Source organism: Calonectris borealis, chromosome 1 (assembly GCF_964195595.1).
Source record: "Calonectris borealis chromosome 1, bCalBor7.hap1.2, whole genome shotgun sequence".
NCBI lineage: Eukaryota > Metazoa > Chordata > Aves > Procellariiformes > Procellariidae > Calonectris > Calonectris borealis.
Genome location: NC_134312.1, coordinates 189,829,842 through 189,856,524, shown reverse-complemented (window position 1 = coordinate 189,856,524; position 26,683 = coordinate 189,829,842). Strand labels below are relative to the sequence as shown.

The window sequence follows — 26,683 nt, the reverse complement described above, 5'->3', positions numbered from 1 at the left end:
CCCAACTAGCCAAAAAGCCCCGTCTCATACAAATACCTGCTGTAAAATCCACGCTGACAGCAGGCTCTTGGATAGTTGCAGACCACACAGAGCAAGTAAGTGCTTTCTCTTTTGAAACATCAGGTCTGTTTGCTGCAGCGTGAAACAGAGCTTTTCCTCACCAGCTCAGAACTGTAATTCCTACTACTAATCTGGGAAATATAATCAACAGCAGTAAAATGTACTTTCCCCCCCCCATAATGCTTTAATGACATTCCCATATGCTTTTCCACATTCAAGTTGAGCTTGGAGACAGGTATTTTCTGCATCCTCACTTGTTTAAAAGGCTTTCACCAGTGTTGGGTTACCAGTGGGCTTGCCACGCAGTTCGACATGTCTGTGGAGGTTTTTACATTGCACGATCCTAAGGCATATTCCCTCTGCGTAGAGACAGATCTTCAATGAAGCAAGAAGCAACGGAGTTGAGTGCTGACTGCTGTTAACGTGGTGGTGCTCCTCAGTGAGGGGTGGAAGGGGACTGATCAGGACAAGAGTGGGTGGCTCTGACCCTTTCAAGAGGTACTGCACCAACATTGGGGTAACCCCACCCTTTTCATTTAGCCCTGAAGATGCATGATGAAACCACACACAAACCCGTAGCGCGATGACTGGGACAACAGCTGAGAAAGGGTTTGCTCGATGGATATGCCAAGCTCTCAAAAAGGGCCATGGGAGAGAAGAGCTGAGGTTTTGTTGTGAGCAGAAGAGTTCACAGGTCTGCTATCTCTGTTAAAGGTCCGTTTATTTTAAAGGTCCATGAGGCCCATTCCTCATTCGTGCCGAGACTGTTGAGAAATGTGAGAGCACCGCCTATTGCGGCACAATCCCGTGTTTTTTAAGCTTGAAGCATCCAAAACAAACTCAAAAAACAGCTTAGGGCCACAGGTATCATGTTTGTCTACAGTTACACAGCAGACACGCCACCCAATTAAAACAGGACTAACCCTAAGCCATGTGGACATAAGCCATCCATTGCCTCTTGGCTTCAGGGCTGAGAACTGGTTCCTGCTTCTTTTTCATTTTGCAGTACAGCTATAGGCTTGAAATCTCTACTCCGTGGCCATGGCAGTCTCCCACAGCCATATTTCATGCCCATATACAATTGCCTAAATCATCACTAACTCTTGCAAATAGTACTTCTCTCTGCTCTGTAAAACAGGAAATCCAATGACAAAATCTGCTAATGGCCGAGCAAATACCAACAGACAATTCTGCACGATCTGCCACACATGGCCTCCCACAAATTCAGGAAGAAAAGGTAAGGTGAACTGCAGGACCAGCTTTAAATCCACCTGTGACAGATGCGCTTGACTCGTTGACCAAACTCATGGTAGTTTGGTTCAGTTTCCAAAGAAAGCAAAGTCCTAGGCCGTAACTGGACAAAAGCTTCTCTAGTTCCAACCTGATCTCTGAAAACCCACTCAGGAACAGGGTGACATGGTGAGCACTGATGCATATGGGCTTGGAAACTGGAACACCGATCATGCAATAAACACATGAATAGCAGGTGGTTCTTCCAAGACTCATTTATCAAGGAACAAAGAAAGTTGTGAGTACAAGGAGTCTCATGTTTACCTTTTCCATCGCACGTAATTTGACTACAAGCCAACCACTTTATTCCGTAAATATGACAGCCTCAGTCAGCCTTCTTTGAGCTCGCCCCACTAAGCAGCTGGCTGCACAGCCGTGATCTCCCCTTGCGCTGGGACGCCTCTCAAGGTTTCTCCTCCAGGCTGAGAGATCCATTGCCAACTGCAGATCTTTGGTAAGTGACCAATATCACACATAACAGAGTGAACCTTGCCATCGAACTTTGTTAAGTCTCGCTTATCTTACTTCAATAAAACCACTTTTGCTGATACCTTTGGCGGTGGTTCTTCAAGCGGTCTAAATCGCCTGTCCGCGATACCACCTTCTTTGCACAAGGCTCCAACGCATTGAAAAGCCACACACCTGCACACCCATCCCTTGCTCCATTTCAGAGCCGCCTCCTGCATCTGCATTCAGTGTCACCTAGTGTAGCTTGTTTCTCTCTTACCCACAAACCACATGGCAAGGACTTCTGTGGCCCACCTGTCCCACACCACACAATATGGCACTGAAATGAGGCACACTGGATTTCTCAAGGATTTCTCTGTGTGTCACAAACATGGAGAGGGATGCAATCCAATAAAAAACAGTCATCTCTCTCCTGCAGCAGCAAAACTTGCCCAGCTCACTTTGTGGCATGAACACAGCTCTGCACAGTTCTGATGAATCTCATCAGTGTTCAAGACTATCTGTCCCACTGCATCCATCAGGCTTAGATATATTTTAATAATTCTTAGGCAGACTTGCATTCATATGTTTCAGAAAACCAAGTTTTGTATTGCGGAAAGGGCACAGAAAACATCAACTGACCATTGCTCTGCATCAGACATGTCTCAGCTGCAAGATGGCACACAAGCATGTGTGACTTCTCCCAGTGCACTGTGAACTTTGCTTGCGAATAAAAAGGGGGAGGGGGGCACGGAGAAAGACTAGGAGCACAGAAATGTGTTCTTACGACAAACATTTCTAATTCTGTAAACTATAAAATTGACATTTAAATGTAAATTTAAAAAACGATCAGGTGAAAGGCATTTTAGTTGAATGTAATTAGCACCACAGACTTAAGTGTATTGTTCGCTGTGTAGAAGTCCCTTCCAGCATATAAATCTCCAGGTACATGATGTGTTGACAGCAGGAAAGCTTTGCCTATAAGGTTTTTTTCCTGCACTTCTGAACTCCACACTGACAGGAAATCTCTGCCTCTGGCATGCTTCCAGCTTCATAACCATAATCCCACGTGAGTTCGGTTCCAGCTTTCACATGCCTAAAAAATAAAACACTCGGTCAGTTTGTTTGAACTAAGTGAAACAGTACTGTGCTTACAATCTGTCACATGCAAACCCCAAAATCGTAGGAGGCAGGGAGCATCACACAGGCAGCTTGTTGGGAGAGAACCAAGAGATACAAGGAGTCTCTGGCACATGCGTGCTGTTTTGCCTACCAGAGCTATGGAGAGTGCAAATACCCACATCTAGGAGAACAGAATTTATCAAGCAGTGCAATAGGGTCAGAGTCTAAACAACCTGCTCTAACTTTGAGGCAAATTCTGGGAAACAAAAATCAAACAAAAAAAAGGAAAAAACACATAAGTTAATCCATCTAAACAAGAACACAGAGAGTTTTGTTATTTTTACTATGTACAGTGCATCACTGAGGTTTGAACAGATCTCTAGATACACTGGTGACGAAGACTATCATCTTTGATCTGACAAGCTACGTTTTAATGCAATTGCACTATATATATGCAGAAAGCCTACGGGTCAGAATTAAACACATGCTCTTCATGAACCAGCCACTCTGACAGTACACAAAAGAGAAGAAATTTCTAAGCTAGGAAATTCATTGCCCCAAATGAATGCCAAATTAAATACCTGAGACTAAGATGCTGAGGGACAACTGAGGGAAAATGCAATAAAATATGAGTATTACAAAGAAGAGAGTAATTCGCTGGTACTTCTCACTGAATACGATATAAGGGACATCCAGTGAATCACCAGGCAGCAGGCTGAGAACAAACAAGGAGGACTTTTCAAACAGCACATAATTGCAACCTGGGACTTGCTGCCGTAGGATGTTCTGGAGGCCAGAAATGTAAAACAAACAAAAAGGTGACTGGGTAAGTTCATGGAAGATACACAATTAAGCTCAATGACCCAGATGTAGTCCTTAATGTAGAAAAGTTGTAAAAGAGTGATTGCCAAAAAGCAGGAGGGCCAGCCAGGCGAACATTCCTTCAACAATCTTTTTCCTGTCTTCTGCTGACCACTATTACCTCTCTCCACTGGCCTCAGTCCTCACTACACACTTCTTTACCAAGTACCTGAACAAGAAAGACTCTAGCTAAAACAAAATCTTTTTTCTGACATATTTCAAAATATTGTCTTCACAGTTCTTGGAAGCCCTCCTCATGGTGCAATCCACAGCATCTGTATCAGTATGGACCAAGGTTGCAAGGCTCCACAGTGTTCCCTGGGGTCAGTTTGTCTGGAATGAATCCTCTCCTCTCTATTATAAGTTCTCACCTAGTACTCCCGCTGTCACGTGCATCAGCTAGGTTCATGCATACAACTAACCTTTCCCCTCCTGGGTTTGCTGCTGCGTTCTTGTGTCTGGCACCAGCTCTCTGTACCTCCCTTTCTGTCATCCACTAAGGGAAGACCCGCATCTTTCGCTTTTAGAGGAAGTTTTCACCTCTGAGTATCCTAGTGCCACCTCCCCAGGACATGTTAGGCTACACAGAGTCCTGCTTCTCTTGGTAGCTGTGAGGAGAAGGCCTGGAGCCAGCCTGTTTGGCCCACAAAGTGTCTCAGCCTTAAGACGCTGTAGGGTCCAATCCTGCCCTATGGGACCCAGATCTGCTGGCCATTCCTTGAAACACAACACTGGGATCAGTGAATCTTGGCTTTCAAAATGACCATGCTAAGTTAAACCTATTTTTCCACTGAAGAAGATTATCACTGAAATAGTCGCATAAAAATTAACCTTCCCCACTTTACATTTCATTGCAAAACTGAAGAAAAACTCATTAGTGATAATCAACAGCTGTATTTCTTCAGTCTTCAGTGCACAATAAGAAGTGACCAATAAGAAGGTAGTTCTATGGTTTCATGATCTAAGCATCTGCCCCCACTTAGCGTAATTATTTCCTAATAACTAAGCACTGCTTTTTCCCCTAGTACCTTGAATGAACAACATTAAACTTCCAAAAATTCACCTGTTTGTGAAGAATGCCACCCATGGGAAACTTCTATTGTGAGTCTCTACAAACACGCTCTGTGCAAAAAGATTTGGGCAGCAGCTGTGCTGTAAAACAGAGTATTTGATTTAGAAACAGTGAAACACCTCGTCATCAGCTGAAGAACCTATTTTGTGTCAGATATCTGTCACTAGTAAAGGTAGTTTCTTCCTTCCCTTCTCCAGCCCCCACACAATCTCTATTACTCAATGCCATTGCCACTTATTTTTGCAGTAACTATGTCTCTTTAAGTATTATTTCCATCATATTATGAAAGTACTTTTGCTTAGGAAAACCAATTTCTTTTATCAAGCTGTCCTCCAGAAATTTATGGTAAGAATTCATCTTTGAATCAGGATGCATCACAAATAATCAATATGTGACAGATGTATCTCGCTGTCAGCCAGGGGAGCAGTGATAGGGAGCAAGCAATAGATTAAATGATTGTGTATGTTGGCAAAGAGATATGAGATATGAAAGGTCATTCAGGTGCACGTAGGAACACATGTATGGTTATGGATGCAGAAGAAAGGTTTTAGTAAGATGCGCTACTAATCTTAACACCATATTACCTCTGCAATGAAGGGCAGCTTAAACATATGCAAGGATTTTGCTGTAAGACACATATTCATGCCAACGAAGAGAAATAAGTTACTTGCAGAGTACATGCAAATGTGTCTATGAAACATTCATCTTAATTGGAGGTACTGGGTAATTCATTACTATTTCTTGGCATGTCAAAATTGAGAGGCTTATTTAGCAGATATGTACACAGTATGACAGACCACTTTCTGAACCTATGATGGAACATTAGAGAAATTTCCTATAATATCACAACACTTATCCTAAATCAGCACAAGCTAGAATTTACAATGTTTGGGGAACAAAACACAAGCCTGGGAGAAGGCTTGTGGTTCAACAAAATGTGCCATTTGCTCTCTGGACCTTCAAAAAAGGCTGTTCAAAAATTCAGGAGAAAGATGTCACTCATTACTGGGCAATATCTCTCTCTCTCAGGAACCTAGTGGTGCCAAAAAATACAGCTAGTACATAGCATGCATCATCTTTTGGAGGCACTAACAGCCAGTGTGATCCAACTTGTTCTCTCACTTCAGCATGCAGAGAGCACCACATAGCCTGCCTTGTCATGCACCTACCACATATATGGTTTATGTGGAAAAGCTTTCTAGTTCATGCAAATACATCATTTATTTATTTATTTAAGCTAAGGCAACTGAGAGAACACATGCAACTTTTAACTTACATTAAGAAAACGACCCACGTTTCCTTCTTTTGTGGCATCCAGTACATAAATACTTTCTTCATTAGCATTCTTCAGAAGTGTCCTGTCACCATCAGCCTCCTCACAAAATGTGTCTTGTTTTGACCGCCTGTGATTTTCCTCTTTGCAGTCAGCTTTTAGTGGTACGTTTTTGGATGGCCTCACAACACATGTGACATCGAGCACACCTGACTTGCCACAATCAACACCCTGCAGAGACAGACTCTTTCTTTTGCATTCTGCACTGTCCACGTCAGCAGACTCAGTCTGTCCAATTTCCATCAAATGTTCTTCCTCCTGCTGCGGAGTGGCTTCTGTCAATGGACACGTATGTTATTTTTCAACGGCAGTTTAAAGCCAAAGCCTTTCCCCTGTTTGGCCCTGAGCTCTTATCCACCCACCCTTCTTTGTCCTCCAAAATGTACGCAGTTTCCTCGCTATTTACAAGTCTGTAACTCAACTACTCTTTTCCATGCCTCTCATCAATCCTCCCGCAAATGACTCTTTCCTGCTGCGGTGCCTAAAGCACTTGCTCAAATCTTCTGTGAGTGACTTAGTCTCTCCCTTCTTCTCAAATCCCACTCCAAATTGATTTCTTCCACATAGCATTTTATCACCATTCTCCACCTTAATTCCTGAGAGAATCACAAACTGTAATTAAGACAGAAACAAGATGCATATGCCAATAGCATCAGTTTCACACTTCCTCTTCAGCTTGAGGCCCCTCTACCCCCGCATTATATCCTGTTCAATTTTTGTTGACTGGAACATGTATTGGGTGTTACACAATAAGATTTGCAAGACTGACTTTCCCACAATTGCGCTGTATTTGAGAAGCTGCTGTCAGGACTGTTCAACGTGTCCCAAGATCAACTTTGCAGGCAAAAGATTGCCCTGTACCAGTTAATACACTTTAATACGCAAGGCAGCAGTAATTTCTGTACCACTGAGCTCTCTTAAGACAGCCTAAGCATTATGTGGACAACATCATTCTACTCTGAGAATAGGCCTGCCCGCACCTGAAGACCACTTTCTACATTTTAAGTCTATCACCTGATGGGACACAAGTGTACTAAGAGCGCAGTATTTATAGCTCTGCAAACCTACTTTCTTTTCTTTTCTTTGTTCCACTGGTTGGTTTTGTTTTGCTTGACTGATGAATCTGAGAACTATTATCTTCATCTGAGCTGGCACTGTGCACCAATGTATCAATTTCCTTTAAACAGAATAAAAGATAATGAAAAGGCTGTGATGTGTTGTTGCTGTATGCAACTCTTGGTCAACACAGGATAGCAAGTGTGTTTTAGGACCCTAGGGTTGAAGTTTCAAACCTACTGTAATGCACGGCTATGGCTGAGTTTCAAAAGTCCATGCATTTACTGCAATGCAACATTTATCTTAATTTTAAATTATCCTTCAGAATAACCTGGAAGGAGCTCCCCACTCAACAAAACATTTAAGTAAGTGCTTAAGTCCCAACAATTTCACCACAACTCAAACACGTTTGTGTAAGTTGCTGAACCAAAGCCCAAACATGTTTTTTACACTGTGTCAATAAAATGAACGGAAGTGGCAAGATTTCTCCTCTCCCACCACAAAAAGGCGTTTAGTTATGGGAGCTCCAGAATGCACAGCACTGCCAAATGTTAGCATGAAAATCCCACGTGCATTTCTTAAGTGCAATGAAACCAATGAAACCTACAGAGTAAGTTTACTGCAGTTTCCCTCCTTTGCACGTATTTGCAGGCAGCACTTCACCCCCAGGTCAGATCAAATTCCCCCAAGCGTGCCACTGCATGAAAAAACTGCGTCCAGCTCCTGAGATTTTCTTCTCTCCCTGCTATGTCATTCTTTGGGGAGACATCACAAAAATATTATCACTCTGACCCCCTAACTCTGCAGTTAGTTACAACAGGGGGTGGATTGGGAGAATGGTTTCTTAAGACTCTCAAGGCTGGAGTGTAAGTGAAGGGTGGAGAAGGGAAGGCTGTGAGAGTAGTTAGTGCTGCTCTCAGGGAACATGCTGAAGGACTGATAATGGAGAAGGGATGGGGTATAGCTTCCAGCACGCCAGCTTAGCTCATAGTGTGATACAATCTCATGAAGAATGGTCATTAGAACGACTTAAATGTGTAAGATGAAAAGGTCAAAATTAACATACATATTCAGCACAGTGAAAAATGAATCCATTAAAGCCACTTATTATTATTACCGGTTTTAGCTGCTGATTATGAAAAACAACTGTTCTAGTTCCAGGCTTTCTCGCTGTTGCAATACTTAAATTCCTTGGATGAATCCTGTACAAAGGTCAAAAGGAAATTATAAAAGACAAAAGACCCATAAGTAACTCTCACAACACACACTTCTCTTAAGAGTCTCTACACCAGAGCCTGCAGTCTGGCCTTGTCCCAAGTTCTGGACTATTTTGCTTTAAGAATTGAGGACCTAGGTTAGGTTCTCAATAGTATTTGTAAAAAAAACAGTTGGTCATACTTTTTTGAGAGATCAGCAGCTGCTTTTACATCCTTTCCCAGTTCTCCTGCCGAGAACCAAATTCTCTGTTGTTTTACTACTATTGGATCATCTCAAAATAGAGCGACTACAGACAGAGTTTTGCCTTTTTCCTGCTACTGCTTTCAACAGTTTTGACAGTGCAGCTTTCAAACAGGAATGCAAAGATGTTGGGGGGACAACGGATAGAGAGGGCGACAGAGGGGGAGAGAGTCAATATACAGTAGATATAGAAAATACTCTCCCACAAAGGAACCTCACTCCTTCGTGTCAGGAGAAGGTTGAGGAAGGATGGGAAGCAGTATCTGGCATATACATTTAAAACGTAAAAAATCACATTCATTTGGACTACGCTCAGTGTGCAGTAGAAAACACCAGTTTCAAAACTAATCGTAATATCTGTACAATGTATAGCAATAAGTAACAGCTCTTATTCAAGAAAACTTTCAACCTAAAACATTTATATGTGTTTTCTTGCCACAAAAAACATCATGGTACTTCTTTGGGCTACTGATAATGGCAAAAAATGCTACTCTTTAGGGCTTTCTTAAGATTTAAACCCCTTTGTAAATTCAAAAGGTGCAGTAGCCACAAGAACTTGTGACATTATTACATGATTACATTGTTTGTCCTTTTAAAGGCAATCTGTTTGGGTGAATGACATGTCAAGCTTAGCACACTGATGTCCTCTCAAAGGTTTCTCAGATCAGCTGGATTGTCAAGAAATTCTTAAGAGGCAGAATAACAAAATCTTTTTGTCTGTCATATTTTTTACACAGCCCACATACAAAAAAATTTTATTCTCAGGAAAGGAAATTCATGAGATTTAAGGTAGCAATGCAGTAAACACAACTTTAAAACTGTGCTTCCCTGCAATTTTTAGTAACATCACTTAGTAGAAGTAAAATCTAGCTGATTGCTGATAATTATGTAATTTACAAAATTAATAATTCATTAGGTTTCCAAGATACTGAAATGCAAGTGAGAATATACTGGCAGGTATTTTAAAAAGTTTCCATTTGCGATTTCATGGTGCTTCTCAAATATCCACAATAATCTACTATGAAATGAGCAAGAATTTGCAACTATTTATGAGTAGTACAAAGAAAGTGTTTACAAAGTAGTGTGGCACAGCACGGAAAAGAGTTTAAGAAAACAAGCTCCCGACTTTCTTCTGAAAAGACTACAGCATACTATTGACAAAGCCACATGGTTATTTTGCAGTAATTTTATTTTAGGAATCCTGATAGGCTATAAGACCCTGACTGTAAAATGAAAAGAGGACCAGAACTTTTGCATAATTCACTGCAAAAGTGAGGTGTTGTCAGACTCCTAAGGGGAAAGGTTGACTCCTAGCAGGAAAGGTTTAGAGACTGGGAGCAAAGGACAGGACAGTTAGTGGCTAATTTGTTATCAAACCCTTCAGTGTCATCAAGTATCTTTAAATCATTTATCTCAAGTATCTTTTATTAATTCTTTCAAATTAGCATAATGATTAATGCCCTGAACAGATCAAGTACACCCAGCAGATGAATTGGATTTCTAGAAAATGCCAAGTGATTGGCAATTTTTAAAAAGTGCCAATTTTACAGTAAGTAAAATTATATAGAGGAAAAACTCTGTCCCACTAGAAGAAATAATCAGGAATTAATAAAAAAGTTGAGAAAGAAAAAAAACACCCTCAGCTGAGGACATCCAGTTCTACTCTAAGTTTTACAAAGGACTTTCTAGAATAGCAGAATATTAGTTTTGTTATGCTTAGGTTTGCTTTGGTAAACTTACAGGCTTGATTTATTTTCATTATCCATAGTCTGAGACAAAGATTTCTGCTTCTCAAGAATGTCATTTTTGCCAGTCTGCACTAGTTCAACCACAGAGTCTGAACAAGCAGTGTCAAGTTTTCTTTTTTTGGAAAAAAAGCCATGGCCTCTGTCATTCACAGCACTCTTCTCTTTCAGCTCTTGACCAGCATCTCCCAATACTTGAACTTCAGCTCTGCTCATTAATCTGCCTGGAAGAAAATGAAAAGATTTTTTTTTTTTTAATTGTTTGTTTGCTAAGATGGGTCACACCCACTATCGCAGCTCAAACTTACATTTAAAAAAATACAAGAACATTATTTGGGAAAGCAAAATATGAATACATTTATACTGAAGGAAAACTAGCCCTGGCACAGGATGCACAAACCTGTGAGGGAAAAATCAACAGTCTGAGATAGGCTTTGCTCCAGAATGTTTTGATTGTTTGTCTGGCACCATTGCACTGCAGAGTTCTTCAAGGTTCTTCTGTCCGTTTGATCATCTTGCAAGTTAAGATTATATTGACTCACTTCTCTTCCAACCCCGTATTTCCCTGTTGGTTCTCAAAAAAATTCCAGGGCACAGGCCACAGGAGAGGGAGAATTATGCTATTCCACAGGTCACCTTCTGTTACCTGAGTAAGTACAAACAAAGGTCCCCTTGTCGATATCATCTAGGCAGCGGACGCCCCAGCCTTTCTTCTCTGTGTTGAACACCTGCAACCTGACTTGAATGCCATGCTGTACAACTCTGTTCTGACACATCATCTTGTCACACCTGCACAACACACTACACTCATAAATTCTGTCAAGAGGAAGCAAAACAAAACACAATATAAAAGAATGCATTACCAAAGCAAAGTTGCTATTATTAATTTCCCTCCTGAGCATTAATAAGACAGTTGACTGAAAAGGTGAAGACTCTGGCTAAAACTGATTGTGCAGCAGTGCTCTGAAGCTCATGACTTGATTGCTGATTCACCAATGTTAGGAATCTGTCAGCCAGATTTTGGTATAAGTAGACAAAAAATAAACGCTACCTTTTTGTTTTATAGAAGTAAATCACACAGAAGCAGAAATCCCTATGAAGCACTTCATTCTATGCTGGAACAGATTTCAGCAAAGACAACTTGTCTGTCCGGACCTCACTGTAGCTGTCATGAGTTTTAGGATTTAACGAAATATTTCCAAAAGAATTCACAATTGTGCTTTTTTTGCATTTGTTTCTGGGTTCACTGGCAGCTTTAATTCTGCACGCCAACCATGAACTAACATCACACAGCAAGAAAGGACTGAAAGGGTCTCCTTAACCCTGTGGGTTCCGTCCTTTGCTACTGCAGAAAGCTACCTTGCACGATTCCTCTCCTAAACACCTGAGCTTACTGGCACGTTCCCCAGGCCCCATATTAATCCATAGGAGCTGAGTAAGAGAAAGAGCGAACACTTGCAGCACTGGGACGGCTTTGGAGACCCTTGGAAGAGTCACGCATAACCACGTCCAGCAACAGCAGCTGGCTGATATTTCTTTAGGACTTTGGTCCTACAGAGCAAATGGATGGACAAGACACAGCGCAAAAACCAAGGGTGGCTACTGCTTCCCACTTCTTTGGCTGATATACACTGTCATGGTCTTGTGACAGACCTCCTTCCCTTGTGGCAGGTTTGCTTTCCCTCTCCCTTCTTCCCTTGGCATGCCTGAATGTATGAGCACATGTGCCAGATACAGCCTGCGCTCCTGGACCAGCTAATACAATGTTACTCTTCACACTGTTCTTGGACCTTGAACTAAGCTGTGAAAATTGTAACATCTGCAGCACGAAAGTGTTTTTCCCTCTCCTACTACTCAAGTCACATTAATTATTATTTATCATCCTGATCTGTCAGTAAAATTGTGACAAAAATTGAAGGTTTCAGTAATCCAGAAACTGCAGTTGTTTTAGTTCTGTAGCACTTACACTACAAGAGCATACAAATAAAATAACAGTTAATAGTGCTGTCTTTCTTACCCACTAGGAACAGGTCCCTCCAGTCGTTTGTAACTGTATCCACGAGATGTTTTATTACTTGGAGACAGAGAAATTTTACTACAGCCTCTTGCAGTTAGCTGTAGGCATGCACATTTTGACCTAGAAGATAACAGTAAAACATCTCTGAATGTATTAGGACAGCATAAATCAAACATAAATCTAGATAATTTAAAAGGTATTTAACTATACACACAGACACACACACTTTTTTATATACCTATATTTGTCCCCCCACTTTTACTCCACAAGGCCATTTCAGGCACCCTACCCTTCTCTTTGTCTCTTGCCTAGTTATGCGTGCTTCACAATAATCATGTTCTCTTCACCCCAACCCCATTCTTCTGCCAAGCTCTGTAAAAGGCACACGCAAACAGCTGAAGTATGACAGAAATTTATTATAAACAGGAAACTGTCAAATGGATTCAATGAATGAATGAATGAATAAAAATCACCTGTTCTGGCACAGCATCCTGGCCTGTTAGCCACTACTTCATTACCTTCCTCCCACCCTAGCCCCCAGGAAGTGAAGAATTTCACACTGCAGATTGCAGAACTCAAGTAATAATGCTGGTCTTCACCATCTTATGTCATGACAATTCCAAAGACCCACAGCATTTGTGCAAACAGCAATGGACCAAATCCTGAACCCCAAAACCACACATCAAAAGCATCTCAACTCTTGGTGGAGTTCAGTGCAAAGAAGCAGCATGCTATGTGCTTCTGTTCTCCACCGCTCAGCTGAAACTAAATAACTCCAATTACTGAAGCTTCATTATACCAGCCTTTTGTTGGGTCATGGGCAATTATACCGCACACCAGCACACGCAACTGACCTAGCTATCAAATACAAAATGTATTCAAAACCAAGTAACACCTACAGGCAGAGATCAGGTCAAAGACAAACACCCTTCAAGAAAGCAGACAAAATTGTCACCAAACTCACATGTTAACTGTGGCAGGTTCCCTCACAGTAGTACGTAGCCCAGAGTTACCGGGCTTTAGAAAACGACAACAATAAACAACACCATTTGAACTGCTCAGAACATAAACATCTTCTGTGACCACAGAGTTTCATAGTTTCTGCTTAGACAAGGGGAAGGATGGGATGTAGAGGTTGTGAACAGGGATGTTTCTTCCTCTGCCCTCAGTAACCTTCTAGTCCCACATGGTCTGATCTCTCCAGGCTATCCCACCCCATCTCCAAGATACCATCCCACAGCAGGAGCTGCAGCAGAAGTTGTCATGCAGGATCCTTCCCTGCCTGCCAGGAAAACGAGCCTTCCTCTGCTAGCACAAGAATCTCCCTTCCCCACTCTTTTCCCAAAGCCAAGAGATCTGCTTGCCAGCTCCACCTGGAGGAGAAGCACTGCCAATTTGGGAAGAGAGGGAAAGGAACACAATAATCCACAATAATCGCTTCCTTCCCTACAACAGAGACTGGACGTGTAGGAGCACCCAAGTTCTGGAGAAGACAAAGACACAGGGGTGACACAGAGCATGAGACAAGACAACTACCACGGATATTCCAGCAGCGCGGGTCCTTCGTTATTTGGCACTGTTCGGTACTGCACGCCTTTACGCTTAACACCACCACCACCCTACTATTGAGGCATCATGCGTCACTTGTCTGGGATTAGATTTTTCTACCTACCTATCAATGCAGCCATCTGTGCAGTCACATGAATCAACAAATACGCTGGAGAAATTGTTGAGATAATACCCACGTGGCCACGATACCCTCCGATATTTGAAATAAGGTAATCTTGCACGGTCAAGAGCATTACAGAAGGAAACGGGCACAGACTCGGCTCCATTGCTAATATCAAAATCAAACACAAGGGGTTCAGGATTTACGGTGTTCCTGCCCAACAGTACATATGTGTTGAAGGAGAAGTGATCAACAAATAAGAAATTGCACTCTGTTTCAAACAGGTAATTTTGCACATCTTGGAAGCTTCTCAGACTTCGGCCACAAGGAGCTTTATAATTCACATCCAGTGATTTTGAAAGGCAGTCTGCTTTTGCATGGCGTCTTTGAAAGTGAAACAGGATTGGTATCTTAAGAGGATTTTCACCCTTGTAGGAGCCCACTGCTCTGTTTGCAAGACATGCACTAGAGCACTTGTGGTTCTGATACTGCAGGTTTAAAGGTAAATCTTGAATTTTATTAAATGCTTCTTTACTCTCTGAACCTGTTTCTTCCAACTCCTCTTTTTTGCTATTTGGAATAAAAAAGAAAAAAAGAAAAAAGAACAGCATCTTAGACAACCAGTAAAATGCTCAGTTTTTTAGTGGTTCAATATTATTAGCACAGGAAAGCAACAACCCATTGCTAGTTCAAGGGTTTCACTGAATCACTGTTTGCATTGTGTTACTGTCCTAACATCATATGAAGACATGTTCTGTGGCATTAAAAAAAAAAAAGGCAACAGCTTCTTCCCAGAAAGAACTTACATACTAAAACACAGAAAGGACATAAAAAAAAAAAAAAAAGAAAGAAACTATATCTTTACCCCCATCTTCCAAATCAGTATCTGAGGCTAAATACAGAGAGACTAAGTCATGTGTCTGACAATCTGCACAGTCTGTGAGAGCCTGACAACTCCAAAATTGTTAAGTCCTAACACTGATAATCCTGGTAATAGTCATGGATCTTTATTCACAACCAAATGCCTTGTTTCATTCTGCAGTGTTCTCACGTAGTAAATTAGACAAGTCTACTCAAAACCTCAGATTTTGCATGTAGGCCAAGTTAAAAATATTTTCACTTTGAAAACTGTCAGGATTCAAAACTGGGTTTAAAACTTTGAATTTAGAAATAGATTTAGAAATTAATTAAAATCTCTCTCAAATGCACTAAAGAATATGTCAAATAAGGACCTGTAATAAACTATTACACACACTGACCTTTGAGAACCTTCTACAGAGTTTGCAGTGATCTCATCTGTAAGAAGACGCTGCAATTTGGGTTTGGTTTCCTGTAAGCCATCTCCGTCAAACACATCACTTACTGAAAAAATTTGAATGCCAGCAAAAACTTCAGCAACCCACATTTCAATTTATAATTGAACTTACTTTAGTTACTAACGAGACAATTGCCAAATTACATCAAAAACAATACAGTGCTAAGAACTACAGCTAACAAAGAGCATGCCAGCAAGTGCCCTACTAAAAAAAGAAGCTGCTTGTTATAACTTATACAAAAGTCATGTGCTTGCATATAGGTGTGCAAGGAGTGACTAGCTGACACACAACACACACTCTCACACTTTCTCTCCTGCTCCTCCTCTCCCTCCCTCTCTCTCCTTCCCTTTCCCCAAAGGGGAAAAACTTAGGTGTGCATTGACAAACTTGGGGCAGAAATGCCCTTTTTCACAGACCATCAGGTGATTTGCACATTAAAATCTCCCACGTAGCTTTCAAAGTGCATCGAGACAACACACATATGAAACACATTCAGCTTTCTCTTCATTATTTGAGGTAAAAGGATGCCGGGGTATTACAGCTAGTGGAGCCATGCACAAGATGACTCTGCTTGCAGCCAGCTCAGGTTCATCAGGGCTTACTAGTTCAAACTCTCTTCAGTTGGTACAAGCCATATACACATACACATAAACCACAAACGTACAAACCCATGTGACAGTCCACAGTCCAGTACCTAAGGACACTAATAATTACAGTTTTTCCCTTGTAATGCTAACAGGCTTCTCAGATCTATTTTATTGATTTCAACAAAAGGAAATAAGCTCCTGATGAGTAAAACAAGACAAATTAAATCCACATACCAAGTAAATAGAGTCGAGATGCACATACCATTTGTCAAGGTTAAGAGATCACCTAGATTAGCTTCATTCACCAGTGTCCAAGCCTGCCAGCATTCTATGCAAAAACCAAACCAAAACAGATATGAAGTGTAATTTAAGTAACGATAACAGGGACAATGATAATAGGGACTACTAAAAGGGAAAACAAAGTGTAAGTCCTCCAGAGACGCTTGTTTCCTCAGTATGCTAATCCAGAGCATTGCAAGACTCATACTATTAGAAACCTTTTGCACCACAGTCCTTAATAGACACATCTACAAATTACAATAAAATTACAGCTCATGTTAGTAGCTGTGAATCAGCACCAAACATCTTCTGGCTTTTGGAAAGCTGCTGGAATGTTTCCAAACATACACAAACCAATAGCCTCCAGTGGCAATAATATATGTAAACACAATTTAGTAAGTTTTCTCCTTTATTTTGTCATCAGACTAGTCATTTTCTGGTTAATCTTGACATACCAAATTGATGCTACTCCTAAATTGGTGGAAATGGCCTTCAGATAGTAAGAACACAAAGGAGAGACAGTACTGTCTCAACCTCTTACCCTACGCAATAAATATTACAAGGTGACAGCCAAATGTCAGCAAAATCCATGTTAATATTTTAGTTTGCAATCTTTACAGAACAAAGCATAGAAAAATTCAAATTTAACTATGTCACAGATTCACTGTGTCATCTGGGGATTCAAGATAAACTTTTACCTATGCACTGCTGTAATATTTTGTTATATAAATCAAGATGTGGGAGCTCAAGTACACAAAAAATACCAATTTAGAGCAAGTACAACGCAGAGTGTGTGGCTATACCAGTTTAAAAGCATCTTACACTACTGTACGTTTTCTTGCACAAAAAAAGCAGTAAGATCCATAGATTACATTTACATGGGTGACTTAGGAAAAAAAGTAATTTTTCTGAATTAAATAAACCAGTAAAAAGAAACCTGTGTACTCCTCCAGGCTTGTCAGACTTCTGATTTTGACGTAGATAAAGGAAACGTATTTCCATGAAAATCAGGAACAATCTTAAATGCATTGCTGTTATATTTTTCTACTAATGTTTCAAGTTATAATGGTGCCTCCGACATGAAATAATACTTACATAATTATAATCCCACCCCAAAACCATTCCGTTCACTGGGATCAGCTTGAAAGGCTAAAACTTCTGACGATAAAGAAAACATAAGGCACTGCAGATATTTCACTACTTCTCAAGAATAAACATTTCAGTTCCATGTGCTTAAGAGCCGCACATTGTTTGAAAAAGTATACAGGCAAAACGAGAAAATTGCAAAATGCACCTGAAATGATTAGTCTTTTTTTAAAAAGCGGATATATATTTTTTAAAGTGCTTAAAAACGCCAACTACTAAGTAATTTAAATTCAGAAATATCTGAATTGTGGCAGATATCACAAAACCCTACACAAAGCAGGTCACAGCTCCTCTGCAGTCCAGCTTAACCGTTACTAAGATTTCAAACCTTGGTTTGTGGCAGTTCCATTCTTGATCTTTTGCTTTAGCAACAGCAGCACATTTTGCACCTGCTCAAATATGACGTCCACTCTTCTACCCCCCAATTGTGTCCAAAACGTCTTCAAATCACCTGAAATGCAAATTTCCATTTACAAGTCTGTACAGCTCCCAAGAGGACTAAAAACACAAGTAGCTCCTAGAGAGCTTTTCAAAGGCTCCCACTCATTTCATTGGGAGGCATTTCTGAAAAACCGGCCAGGACAGCAGTCGTCTTTTGCAGGCTTTAACCTTCAGAAGTCTATTCCTAAACCTAATCATGAAAGTGAAACAGAAGTCAAGTGACGAACTGGAGTGGCTTCTGACAGTCCATGATGCTCCCTTCAAGTAACTTTTCTAGCATGTGTACAACGGGTGCTGTGGAAGCCTTTCTCCAAACGCTAGCAGATCAATCACCACTGAAACTCATAGAAGTGACACAGCAGAGTACTTTCAACTGAATTAATTCAAATTATTATTAAAAAAAAGATATTTGGAAATTTTTTATAGCTGTAACCTCCTTTAGTTACACAAGCTGACTATCCTGTCCCATCAATATTTTTGGTATGCTTTCTAGGTAAAAAATGTTAAAAATATTTTTAGATAAAAGCAGTTTGATAAACTTTGTTCACCAAGTGATATCAGTTGCAGTAATTAACACATCCCTTATATATATATATATAATATATCCCTTATAATACATCCCCTCCTTCTTTATGTTTATAAAGAATATTTCATTTAAAGAAATGTTTTTTAAGCTACTGGTTCAGAACCTCTTCTCTTTCAAGTGTACGTATCCAAAGATCCAGATGAAGTCAAGTGCACACAACCCATGTGGCAGAAGTTTGTACGGAGTGCACCATTGTCGTATGCCAACTCACTGGCAGAAATGACCTGGAAAGACGAAGAGGGACAAACGGTGGATGAATTGGCTGACCAACTCCGGCAATACGAAGAAAGTCTCTCTTCATCCCTCATCTCGGCTGTGGAGAAACTGGTCCAGCAACTCAGAGAGGATATATCCTACTCCCCACCTGTATGGACCAGTACCTCAGCCATTAGGAGTAAGCGTTCCTCTACTCAAGAGAGAGGATATAGTGGGTACACACCATGGCCCACCCTGTAGTTTTACCTGCATGACCACAGAGAAGACATGAGGCAGTGGGATGGAAAATCTACCTCGACCCTAGAGGCACGGGTACTTGAGTTGCAAGGAAAAACAATCACAAAAGGGGGTTCTCCCAGGAAGACTGCTGCTCCAGTCTCCAGTGGGCAGTTCCCCAGACAGAGCAGAAGGGCTGATCTTACTCCTGATCTTAATGAAGGGACCCCTGACTCGTATCTACAAGAAATGAGTAACGAATACGATGACCAGGACTAGAGGGGCCCTGCCTCCAGCCAGGTGGAGGAAAGGGACAACCAGGTTTTTCTGGACTGTGTGGATTCGATGGCTTGGCACATCAGACCCACAGGAGTATAAGGCTAGAGTGGATACTGGTGCACAGTGTACCCTGATGCCATCAAGCTATAAGGAGGCAGAACCCATCTGTGTTTCTGCAGTGCCAGGGGGATCCCAAGAGTTAACTGTATTGGAGGCCGAAGTGAGCCTAACTGGGAATGAGTGGCAGAAGCACCCCATTGTGACTGGCCCAGAGGCTCCATGCATCCTTGGCGTAGACTACCTCAGGAGAGGGTATTTCAAGGACCCAAAAGGGTATCGGTGGGCTTTTGGTATAGCTGCTTTGGAGACGGAGGAAATTAAACAGTTGTCCACCTTGCCTGGTCTCTCGGAGGACCATTCTGTTGTGGGGTTGCTGAGAGTTGAAGAACAACAGGTACCAACCGCTACCGCAACAGTGCACGGGCAGCAATATCTTACCAACCGAGACTGCCTGATTCCCATCCATAAGCTGATTCATCGACTGGAGAGCCAAGGAATGATCAGCAAGACTCACTCACCCTTCAACAGTCCCATATGGCCAGTGCAAAAGTCCAATGGAGAGTGGAGACTAACAGTAGACTATCGTGGCCTGAACGAAGCCACGCTGCCATTGAGTGCTGCCGTGCCGGACATGCTAGAACTCCAATACGAACTGGAGTCAAAGGCAGCCAAGTGGTACGCCACAATTGACATCGCTAATGCGTTCTTCTCAATCGCTTTGGCAGCAGAGTGCAGGCCACAGTTTGCTTTCGCTTGGAGGGGTGTCCAGTACACCTGGAACCGACTGCCCTAGGGGCGGAAACACAGCCCTACCATTTGCCATGGACTGATCCACACCGCACTGGAACAGGGTGAGGCTCCAGAACACCTGCAGTACATTGATGACATCATCGTGTAGGGCAGCACAGCAGAAGAAGTTTTTGAGAAAGGGCAGAGAATAGTCCAAATCCTTCCGAAGGCCAGTTTTGCCATAAAACAAGGTATGGTCAAGGGAACTGCACAGGAGATCCACTTTTTAGGAATGAATTGGCAAGACGGAAGTCATCAGATCCCAATGGATGTGATCAACAAGACAGCAGCTATGTCTCCACCAACTAGCAAAAAGGAAACACAAGCCACCTTAGGCATTGTGGGCTTTTGGAGAATGCATATTCCAGATTACAGCCTGATTGTAAGCCCTCTCTATCAAGTGACCCAGAAGAAGAACGACTTCAAATGGGGCTCTGAGCAATGACAAGCCTTTAACAGGAGATAGTTCATGCAGTAGCCCTTGGGCCAGTCTGGGCAGGACGAGATGTTAAAAATGTGCTGTACACCGCAGCTGGGTAGAGCTACCTGGAGCCTCTGGCAGAAAGCACCAGGGGAGACTCGAGGGTTTTGGAGTCAGGGATACAGAGGATCCGAGGCCCGCTACGCTCCAACTAAGAAGAGATATTGGCAGCACATGAAGGGATTCGAGCTGCTTTGGAAGTGGTTGGTACTGAAGCACAGCTCCTCCTGGCACCCCGACTGCCAGTGCTGGGCTGGATGTTCAAAGGGAGGGTCCCCTCTACACATCATGCAACCGATGCTACGTGGAGTAAGTGGGTCGCACTGATCACACAACGGGCCCGAATAGGAAACCCCAGTCGCCCAGGAATCTTGGAGGTGATCACGAACTGGCCAGAAGGCAAAGATTTTGGAATATCCCCAGAGGAGGAGGTGATGCATGCTGGAGAGGCCCCACTGAATAACAAACTACCAGAAAATAAGAAGCAATATGCCCTGTTCACTGATGGGTCCTGTCGTATTGTAGAAAAACATTCGAGGTGGAAGGCTGCTGTGTGGAGTCCTACACAACTGCTGAAGGAGAAGGTGAATCGAGCCAGTTTGCAGAGGTGAAAGCCATCCAGCTGACTTTGGATATTGCTGAATGAGAAAAAATGGCCGGTGCTCTGTCTCTATACTGACTCATGGATGGTGGCAAATGCCCTGTGGGGGTGGTTACAGCAATGGAAGCAGAACAACTGGCAGCGCAGAGGTAAGCACTGGGCTGCTGAATTATGGCAAGATATTGCTGCCCAAGTAGAGAACTGTTGTACAAGTACATCACGTAGATGCTCATGTATCCAAGAGTCGGGCCACTGAAAAACACCAAAACAACCAGCAGGTAGATCAGGCTGCTAAGATTGAAGTGGCTTAGGTGGATCTGGACTGGCAACATAAGGGTGAATTATTTATAGCTCGGTGGGCCCACAACACCTCGGGCCATCAAGGAAGAGACACAACATATAGATGGGCTCGAGATCAAGGGGTGGACTTGACCATGGATGCTATTGCACAGGTTATTCATGAATGTAAAACATGCGTTGCAATCAAACAAGCCAAGCGAGTAAAGCCTCTTTGGTATGGAGGACGATGGTTGAAATATAAATATGGGGAGGCCGGGCAGATTGATTATATCACACTCCCACAAACCCGCCACGGCAAGCGCTATGTGCTCACCATGGTGGAAGTAACCACCGGATGGCTGGAAACATATCCCGTGCCCCATGCCACCGCCTGGAATACCATCCTGGGCCTTGAAAAGCAAGTCTTATGGCGACATGGCACCCCAGAAAGAACTGAGTCAGAAAACAGGACTCATTTCTGAAACACCCTCATAGAGACCTGGGCCAAAGAGTATGACAGTGAGTGAGGGTATCACATCCCCTACCATGCACCAGCCTCTGGGAAAATCAAATGATACAACGGACTGCTGAAGACTACATTGAGAGCAATGTGTGGTGGGACATTCAAACATCGGTATACACATCTAGCAAAAGCCACCTGGTTAGTCAACACCAGGGGATCTTTCAATCGAGCTGGCCCCGCCCAATCAAAACTTGTACGTACTGTGGATGGAGATAAAGTCCCTGTAGTGCACATAAGAATATGCTGGGGAAGACAGTCTGGGTTACTTCTGGCTCGGGCAAAGAAAAACCCATTCATGGGATTGCTTTTGCTCAAGGACCTGGGTGCACTTGGTGGGTAATGCAGAAGGATGGGGAAGTCTGATGTGTATCTCAAAGGGACTTAATTTTGGGTGAGAATAGCCAATGATTTGAATTGTATGATGTTAATTGCTATATAATAGTGTATGCCACCACTACTATGGTCGCTATACGCCATATCAACAGTATTACAGTAAAAATCACCCAGATTAATGAAGAATGAATTTTGATGAAAACCAAGCAAAGTGCAGCAATGATAGAACTGGACAAGTGCAGCGGTGATGGAACCAGACCTGGCTTCAGCATGCAACAACCCAACACTACACACCATCTCTCCTGCCCTGGAGGACTACTATGACAGATGGAGCCCAAAGTCATGGACATTTTAGAGGGATGGCCCATGGACTAAGGGAATGATACCTGTGTGTATATATCAAAAGACAGGAAAGGTAGTGATGATTAATTGGGATGTATTGGAAAGTGTGGGACCTGGGCATGACGTAGATGGTATAGAATAAGGGGTGGATACTGTCCTGGTTTCGGCTGGGACAGAGTTAATTTTCTTCCTAGTAGCTGATATAGTGCTGTGTTTTGGATTCAGTATGAGAATAATCTTGATAACACCCTGATGTTTTAGTTGTTGCTGAGTAGTGCTTACACTAGTCAAGGACATTTCAGCTTCTCATGTTCTACCGAGAGGGCTGAAGATATGCAAGAAGAGCTGGGAGGGGGCACAGCAGACAGCGAACCCAAACTGGCCGAAGGGATATTCCATACCATATGACATCATGCTCAGTATATAAACTAGGGGAAAGCTGGCCAGGGAGGCTGTTACTCAGGGACAGGCTGGGCTTCAGTCTGTTCGTGGTGAGCAACTGTTTTTCATTTGCATCCCTTGTCTTTCTTGGGTTTTATTTCTCTCTCTTTTAGTTATTTTCCTTTTCATTATAATTTTTTATTATTATTATTACTATTATATTATTTCAATTATTAAACTGTTCTTATCTCAACCCATGAGTTTTCTCACTTTTACTCTTCTGATTCTCTCCCCCATCCCACTGGGGTGGGGGGAGTGAGCAAGCGGCTGTGTGGTGCTTAGTTGCTGGCTGGGGTTAAACCACAACAATGGGTACTAAGCCCATTCATGAAAGCTCTTGTTAAAACATTAGCAGTGCATTTTTGGCAAGGACTCTGAAACGGGAAAATAGTTCAGTGTGTCAACAGACGATGCCAGAAAAGAGAACATGCTCTCTCTCGTGGTTAATGTTTCTCTTCTTCGATGATCAAACACAAAAGAATAAGTAAATATGTTTTCCTACTCCATTTCTAGAGGTACAGTCCACTGTCACCAAACTAGGTTTACATTCCACTTTCAGACAGTAAAACTTGGTTGGCAAATGTGCTATAGTGACACCTCCTCAGCAGTCATGAAATACTACGTTCTTGTAAGGCTAGTAAAAAAGTATTTCTTTAATTTTTTCCTTAGCAGAGAATGACTTCTGTTGCCCAAGATACCAGAAACTAAGTAATGCTATGGTAGTACAGAGTCTATGGTTACTCTCAAAAGTGTCATGACAGCAACGAAGAAAGCAACACAACACCACAACACCAGCTGGTTATGTCACCAGCAGCTAAGAGCATAATATTTAATATCAACAGGCAATGTTGAAAGTACTTTATCTTGTAAAACAACTGATTTGGCACTAACTCTCAACATCATTTCATGAGCTTTTATATTCACAGACGTTTTAAAAAAGTGTGAAAAGGTCAAAGTCCCATTACAAAAAAATGCCCACAACACTTCTTGGAAATCTACACTACTGCTCCAAGAGACAACATCTGCCCTGGGCCATTCCCACCCTTTTGCTGCGCATGACAGTATCACGAATTTAAAATGCCGAGAAATAAGTATATTTAGTATCTGTATTTAAAAATACACATTCAGAAATTCTAGTAATTAAGAATTACTAGATTGCAGTAATCAGTAATTTTAAGTAATTAGTAAACACTGCAGATTAAGACTGCTGTCCTTATTTCTTATGTGTTTTCAGATATTTCAATACATTTACTAAGTCTGGATAGCACTGATGGATAGATTACTTCAGAGGATGGGTGATAGAACACAGTTTTTCATTTCTGGGTCATCAGTTATAATCTTGTGTAGGCCAAAAGGAAATAAAACATACTACTATGTGTAGTGCTCAAACCACTCACTCACCTTGGAAATGCTTCCCCAATTCTCATGCTGGAGTGCCCTGCAACTCCAGCAGCTAAAACTTGGTTTTGCACGGAGAAACAAAGATTGCATATGAAGTTCACAGTACAATTTTCATTTCAGAAAAGACAGATGTTCACATCACTAATCTCCTCTCCAGTGTTAATGCTGCTATTGTCAACCCCAGCCAGGAGGACAGGGAATGAACAGACACAGGATGCATCTACCTTGTCAGCATTCAAAATGATCTCACCAGCTGATGACTCAGGGTGTGGACTGGCATTGGGTGGCAATAGTTCTAAACCTGGCTGAGGCCATTACCTTTGGAGGGATTTTCTTTTCCCTCTATAGGATCCTCATGGCACATATCTCTTTTTTCAGCATTGTGCAGGGGAATGATACTAGAACAAGAAACAAGCAACCAAGGCCCAGGCTACTTATACCAGCTACTGGAAAAAATACTTGGGTGCGTGTTTCCTATAAAGGACCTGTAACACTGCTGACTAACATCTTACCCAAACACCATAAAAGGCAAACTATTGTCTTGCAGTTATCATTTTCACATCAGAAGTGGTGCCAAATATATACTACCCTCCCCTTTCCCTCCATAAATCCAAATTATACTACCTTCAATCCTCTCCTCCTTGGAACCGGTAAGGTTCTCCACTCCAAAGCAGTCGCACAGCACTGGAAGAGGTCCAAGAGAATGGACAAGTAAGTAAGAGATCAGGCGAGAAATTAAAATGGTTGTAGCTACTTAGTTTTTCAAAATTTACACAAGTAAATACTACAGCAGATATCAGTGGGAGCACTGTGTGAGAAAGCGTTGTGGTGAAATAGTCATCCTGCTTTCAAACAGTCATCCCACGTCTTGTCAAGACCTAGCTGAAAAACACTCAAATGTGTTTTTTTTTTTTTTACATGCGTCATTTTTTATTATTCCTCAAGCATGAAGCTGTCATGAGAAGACCCATACTTTCTAGCACATTCAGCTGAGCCATCATAATCCCCACATCCTATTAGCTCACATTTCTCTTTTTTTTTTTGTTTAAACTAATGCTGTCAGTACAGCAGTACTGCAACTAAACTAGTTTATTTAGGAAGAAATTAAGGTTTTTTTAGGTAAAAAATTTACCGAATCTGTTTCTCAACAGATGCAAGATAAAGCAAGATATCTCCACTGGAATAACACTAAGAAAAAGTAAGCAGCGTTCTTCAACCACATTGAAGATACCAAATTTCTGACTATCGCCACTAATGACACAGAGAGCATAAAACGTACCTTACTTGTAAGTTAGCTACTTAACCTATTCTATGCTATAACTGAAAAAACGTTTCCATTCATTCTGGCACAGAAATTTCATTTGGTTGACTGGGAAGAGAGGCTAAGCGAAGATCATTGATTCCTGTAGAAGTTTCTCACAAGATCTGCCTCATGACTGTTCAAAACATGTTTTTTTTAAGGCTTACTTCTTTTTTCTTCCATCTTCTGGGGCGGCTGCACGGAGGGCTGTTACACTCGTTGGGGTATGGCCAGCGCCGAGCCCAGCTCGGGTGGCAGAGCGGTGCGTCGATCCCGCCGTCCTCCGGCACCGCTGCGGGGTCAGGGCGGGGGGCCTGCGGACAGGAGCCGGGCTGCCCGTCAGGCCGGGAGCGCTGCGCCAGCGCCTGCCAACGGCTGACATGGGGTGAACCTGCGGTGGGGGCAAACCTGTGGCGGGGGCGAGGGAGACTCTGGCCAGGGGCCACCCTGGGCCGGCCCCGGGACACTGGCGCACCGCTCGGGGCCTCGCCCCGGCACCTTCCACCCGCCTCCGGCCAACGTCTCCCAGCTCACCTGGGGATTAAGGAGAGACAAGGATTAAAGTCGTACGGCGCCGACAGAAGGACCCGCCGCCACGCTGAGGCGCGTGGGGTTACCCGCACCCCCCCGTACTCCTTCCCGGGGCGCGGGGAGCAATGGGCTGCGGCCCGGAGGAGGCCGGGCCGATCCCCCCCGCCAGGTGACGGGCCCCACATGGCTCCGCCTGGAGCACCCGGCACTATTTACCGCCCCGTAGGGCTTGGCTGAGGGACGGCGCGGCCCCAGAGGACCCGCGGGCCGAGCCCCGGCCAGCCGCCCTCCTCCGCCACCGCCCCCAAGCCCGCCCCCGCTTAACGGTACCTGCGGGCGGCGCGCGGCCGGGCCGAGCCGCGCTCTCCCCCTCCCACACCGCCGCACGCGCCGCCGCAGGGAGCGC

General features: G+C 42.8%; 1 protein-coding gene across 7 annotated transcripts; it reads right to left on the bottom strand.

Moving 5' to 3' along the window:
• SETDB2 (SET domain bifurcated histone lysine methyltransferase 2) lies at positions 1–26,683 on the bottom strand. 7 transcript variants are annotated; one of them, XM_075139634.1, is made up of 16 exons: positions 26,608–26,683; positions 26,155–26,280; positions 25,914–26,060; positions 25,071–25,130; positions 17,787–17,909; positions 16,296–16,361; positions 15,390–15,492; positions 14,134–14,700; positions 12,462–12,581; positions 11,091–11,260; positions 10,440–10,668; positions 8,359–8,443; positions 7,254–7,362; positions 6,129–6,460; positions 4,844–4,932; positions 6–2,893 (listed from the first exon to the last, which is right to left on the bottom strand). In XM_075139634.1, exons 3-16 carry the CDS (start codon positions 25,927–25,929, stop codon positions 2,776–2,778), a joined length of 2,187 nt encoding a protein of 728 aa, XP_074995735.1. In that variant the 5' UTR covers positions 25,930–26,060; positions 26,155–26,280; positions 26,608–26,683; the 3' UTR covers positions 6–2,775. The 7 variants fall into 7 exon arrangements, with proteins under 7 accessions (XP_074995740.1, XP_074995738.1, XP_074995739.1 ...); XM_075139637.1 differs by having other exon boundaries at positions 5–2,893; positions 11,091–11,233; positions 25,914–26,280; XM_075139638.1 differs by lacking the exon at positions 26,608–26,683 and having other exon boundaries at positions 5–2,893; positions 11,091–11,233; positions 26,155–26,552.